The sequence below is a fragment of the Psammomys obesus genome, unplaced genomic scaffold, assembly GCF_907164565.1.
Source record: "Psammomys obesus unplaced genomic scaffold, mPsaObe1.curated_primary_1811, whole genome shotgun sequence".
NCBI lineage: Eukaryota > Metazoa > Chordata > Mammalia > Rodentia > Muridae > Psammomys > Psammomys obesus.
In genome coordinates, this window is record NW_026596040.1 from 23,587,706 (window position 1) to 23,592,203 (window position 4,498).

The window sequence follows — 4,498 nt, forward strand, 5'->3', positions numbered from 1 at the left end:
TCCATGAAACAAATACAAACAGAAGCAAAAGTAAACTTTCTGGAGAGATTTTTTTTTTTTAATACAGATGCCAAAAGAAGGTAATTTGTCAGGAGACACGAGTTGAGGAGGATGAACACAGAGACTTTCACCAGTCAGTGAAGATGACTGACTCTAGATCCGAACCCACCAGAACATCCTATAAAAAGGGAAGTCCATTTCAGCCCACATGTGAAGCACCCGATGAAGGCACTGCTGTTCTTTCTTTGTCCATGGAGAAGCTAGCAGTGCCCTTCACGAAGAAACTGAATTTTCCCATTACTTCTCCTGAGGGAAGACATGATTAACATGTTTAAGAAACATGATTAAGACATGTTTCTGCTGAACAAAGGCAGAAACGGAAAAGCTGAAAAGAAGTAAAATAAACTATGGTGCAGCTGTAGGACCTCTTTTACGGCTAAGAACAAGACTGTGGAGTAGAAACTCTTTTGACAGAAGTCAGAGTCTGAGTTCCAGAACAACATGCTATGAACGTGGAGCAGCAGCTCACTGCTTCAGTCCTAATTCTATCCCATCTTCTTCTTCCACTGATCCCAGAGGCAGGGAGGTCACCCAGGGTATTGAAAGAACAACGAAGTCTCCATAAAGGGTGTGGTGGTGGCCCATCTCTGAGCTTTTCTTGATCAGCCGGGCAGTGATGGAGTGGAATACTGCAATACTAAGGAAGCCCTCTACCACACCTCCCTTTCAGGGTCTCACGCCCTCGAGCATGCCTACTTTTACGGTCCAGGCCTGCATATGCGTCTGTGTTAAAGAATCTTTCCTTCTGTGAAATGAAGCTTTCCAAACATAAATGTATATGTAGACATGTTCTCTGGGCTCAGGCCCAACTGGTTAGTCTAACTTGCTAAGATAATCACAAAGATGAGAACACGGGACATGATATAAGTGTTCCGATGCCGGTGGGTTAAACGATAGTAAGCAAAGATAAAAAGTAAATTTGGTATAAGTTGGTAAGCGCTAAGTTGCACCTCACATTTTAAAAAGGTAATGTCTGTCTAATGACTATTCTTTCAAACACTGTGCAGGCCAAACAAAACACCTGAACTAAACATGTCCATGGGAGTTTGAGCCAATAATGACAGTCTGCAACCCTCATTTAAGAAAAAAGGAAAATCAATCATTTTCATTGCTTTCTCTTCCTGAAAACTACTGACACTTACTTAGAGCCTATAGGAACTTGAGAGTAAAGTCCAGATTCAATAAAGTCATTTAGTATTTTAGAAATCACATAGAAGAGTGAATTTCAGCTGTTCATCGACCTTTCCTAAAATAGGGAGTTGTACGGAAACTCCTTCTTAAAATAGTTAAACTTGGGTTTGGGGATTTTAACCCTTTTGGTGACTCCTGACTTGCTTCTAGTTTACAGGGACAAATGGGCTTGAAAACTCATGAACTTCCAAGAGTTACAATAACTGGAGATCTGTGGGCAGGATAGGAGCAGTTCAAGTTGGCAGAAGAGCTGGCGAATTTTTGTTCCCACCCTCTATTCTGCAAAGAATAACTAGAGTATAAGAGTTAGGAAGGATCTAGGGGAGGGAAAGATTTGAGAAGAGAGCAGTGTTCCCCAGCACACTTTCTTTGCATTTGATACTCACAAGATCTCTGTACACAACTTGCATTTATTCCCATAGGTGATATAGTCAGAGCCACAGACCGGTATGTTTTCAATGGGGCAAGGGATGGCCACCACTGGGTACTTTTTGTATATGTCACAGTCCACCTGGTCAGATATAAGAAAATAGCCTGATATTTTTCAAGTATAATTATCTCAGATCAACTAGACAGACTACAAGAGCTGAACAGCTCATCTCAGCTGTTCATATGCTGTTGAAATTGCTTTTATAAATAGTGACATTACCATCGTGATGACTACTGGTGTGCCGGCACCCTTCCTACTTTTTAATGCCACACTGGGTGAGCAATCGCTGAGCATTTCCTTGCCAGACAACTAACTTCAGTGTTACATGAATTCCCACTATTTAATGCTAAGGACACTTGCATAAGACAAGTTCTATTATATTTTCAGTTTACAAATGGGAAAAATATTCCTCATCTTTGTCTGTCTTCTCTGTTGCTTTTCCTTAAACATACAACATGAACTAGGTATCAATCTTATATAAATTTTTGTTGACCTAAGTGACAGCCAATAAAAATTGAAATTAAAAATTTGTGCAACATACATACCGTTTCCAAAGGGTGGCTGGTAACTTCTGAAAGACAAATACAATGGAAGCATTACAAATAAAGCAGAACCTGGAATTTCATTAATCAATGTAGATTTGTCTTTTAGTTAATGACTTTTCATTTCTCCTGGCAGTGAATCTCAGCATAAAATCCATCATTATCCACAATCACATCTGTTTGCTTAGGAACTTAAATGGCTATAGGAGAAGCCCTTGAATTAGGAAGGCAAATTTATGGATTCGTTCTAGAGCTTAGGGTTTATTTAATAAAGTAAGTTGCCACTGAAGACTTATTACTGATACGCTTTCTCTCCTAATCAACAGAAAGAAATATAAAGAGATACATGTGATGGTTCACACCGTTAATCAAAGAACTCTGGAGGCAAAAGCAGGCAGATCTCTGTGAGTCCAAGGACAGCCTAGTCTACATAGCAAGTTCCAGGTCAGCTAGGACTACATAGTTAAAGCCTGTGTTAAACAAACAAACAAACAAACAAACAAACAAACAGAAAAGTAAATGAATGTCTTTAACATGTTGGAAATTTATTTTAACTACCCACAATTTAAAAGCTGAATCATTAACTTGAGACCTCTAGAAATGTGTATTTTATTTAGATTCTACTGCATGGATTCAGGAAAACACCTAATGACATCTGCATATCTGCGCTGAGGAATCGCCATCTACTGACACAGTTACAAGTATACTTAAGCGATAGAATTTTACAGAGAAATTTGGACCTTTTTGGTCCATGGGAGACCAGTAAGAATCCTTGCAAGGGAAAGCTTTCAATCCAGATCCTTCAAAGTACAGCTAGAACTATGATCCTTCTCTCCAGAAAGATGTTTCTCTCACTTTAAATCCCCTTGATCAGATATATATGCCAGTAGCTTACATCCTAGGAGGAACTTTTTTGAAAAACAAACAAACAAACAAAATCTTCAGGACTGTATGGGAGAGTGTGTAACCCAACTCACCGGAGCTGTTGCAGAAATAGGTTGCTATGAAGAGCAGCAGGAGGCCCCCAACAAGCTTCATGGTGGAGAGGGCTGTGATGCCGAGGCTGGTGGTCTGAGATTGGCTTGAAACTGAATGTGCCATGCACTAGAGGAGGGCTCATGTTTATATGGTGAGCCTTGGTTTCTCCACCTCCCTGTGAGCTCATCCAAAGTCAGTACTGGACCTGAGAGGCTCACAAAGCCTGTCACACCCAGTGGTGCCACAGCACCTGTCAGTTAATTACCGTGTCCCTTCTCAGAGACAGGTAGGTGATCTGAGATGAAAAGTATTTTTCTGTCTTTTGCATAAGTGAAGACTGTTACTTACACTAGGCTTTTCATAGAAGAGATTAAGCATGGCTTTCTTGTCTTAGACATGAAACAAGAGAGTATTACATGCGTAGTTTATCTTACTCGAACGGAAGGTCTTAAACACAGTCAAGCCATGGTATGCCTACATTTAGTTTAGACTCTTGAGAAAATAAAGTTTTATTTTCAAAGCAATGAACCTATTAACTATCCCGGGGGCTTGCAAATTTAGCAGCTTTGGCATCTATGAGGCTTGGAGAAAGGGGTCGGCTTTTCCTAGCTGTGAACTCTTAGGTCAGTCATTGATGAAGCTGTGAACTTGTACCAGTCAGGAAAACATGGCCGTATTACAGTTACTTGTAATTTTGAGATTTCCATAACTTAAAGTTATGACCACCTCTATGAGAGGGTGGTCAGGTGATGCATATTATGCATAATATTCATAATTATGCATGCATATTATTCTGGTTGCCAAATGGGCGATGTAGTCGCTGTTTAGGATAGCATTGTCCAGTGAGGTGAAGAAATATCCCAGAGGACGTCCGTGTCCAGCTATGAAATAAATGTTCCATCCCAGAAGAGATGCCCCGTCATTTCCCTTCTCTGTCACATGGCTGTTGATTTCTTGTTTTGTTTTGTTTTGTTTTGTTTTTTCCAGCTGTAGAGGATATGGAGTAGATATGCTCCTTCTTACCTTGTCCCCTAAAGGTCAACCTGAGAATGACTACAAATAGTTGACAAACAGCAAAGTGACTGCCTCAGAGCCTGAGTGTCACCCTTGCCCAGTGGGGGCCTATCATTAGTCACAACATCGTTACAGACCATTGACATGAAAGTCTCTTTTAAAGCTGTGTGCATTAGAACACATTATTGTGACTATTAATATCCAACAAGCAGACAGGAGTCAGTTTAAAAACAGCTGGTTATTAAAATATAAGCTGCATTGTCCAGGCACAATTATCAGAGTG

At 40.2% G+C, this 4,498-nt stretch overlaps 1 protein-coding gene across 3 annotated transcripts; it reads right to left on the reverse strand.

The window, feature by feature from the left end:
- Positions 1–260: 260 nt before the first annotated feature.
- On the reverse strand, positions 261–3,261 carry LOC129687868 (serine protease inhibitor Kazal-type 7). Of its 3 annotated transcripts, XM_055622448.1 has the most exons (4): positions 3,201–3,261; positions 2,227–2,252; positions 1,638–1,762; positions 261–306 (listed from the first exon to the last, which is right to left on the reverse strand). In XM_055622448.1, exons 1-4 carry the CDS (start codon positions 3,259–3,261, stop codon positions 261–263), a joined length of 258 nt encoding a protein of 85 aa, XP_055478423.1. The 3 variants fall into 3 exon arrangements, with proteins under 3 accessions (XP_055478423.1, XP_055478425.1, XP_055478424.1); XM_055622450.1 differs by lacking the exon at positions 2,227–2,252 and having other exon boundaries at positions 3,208–3,261; XM_055622449.1 differs by lacking the exon at positions 2,227–2,252 and having other exon boundaries at positions 1,638–1,785.
- Positions 3,262–4,498: the final 1,237 nt, after the last annotated feature.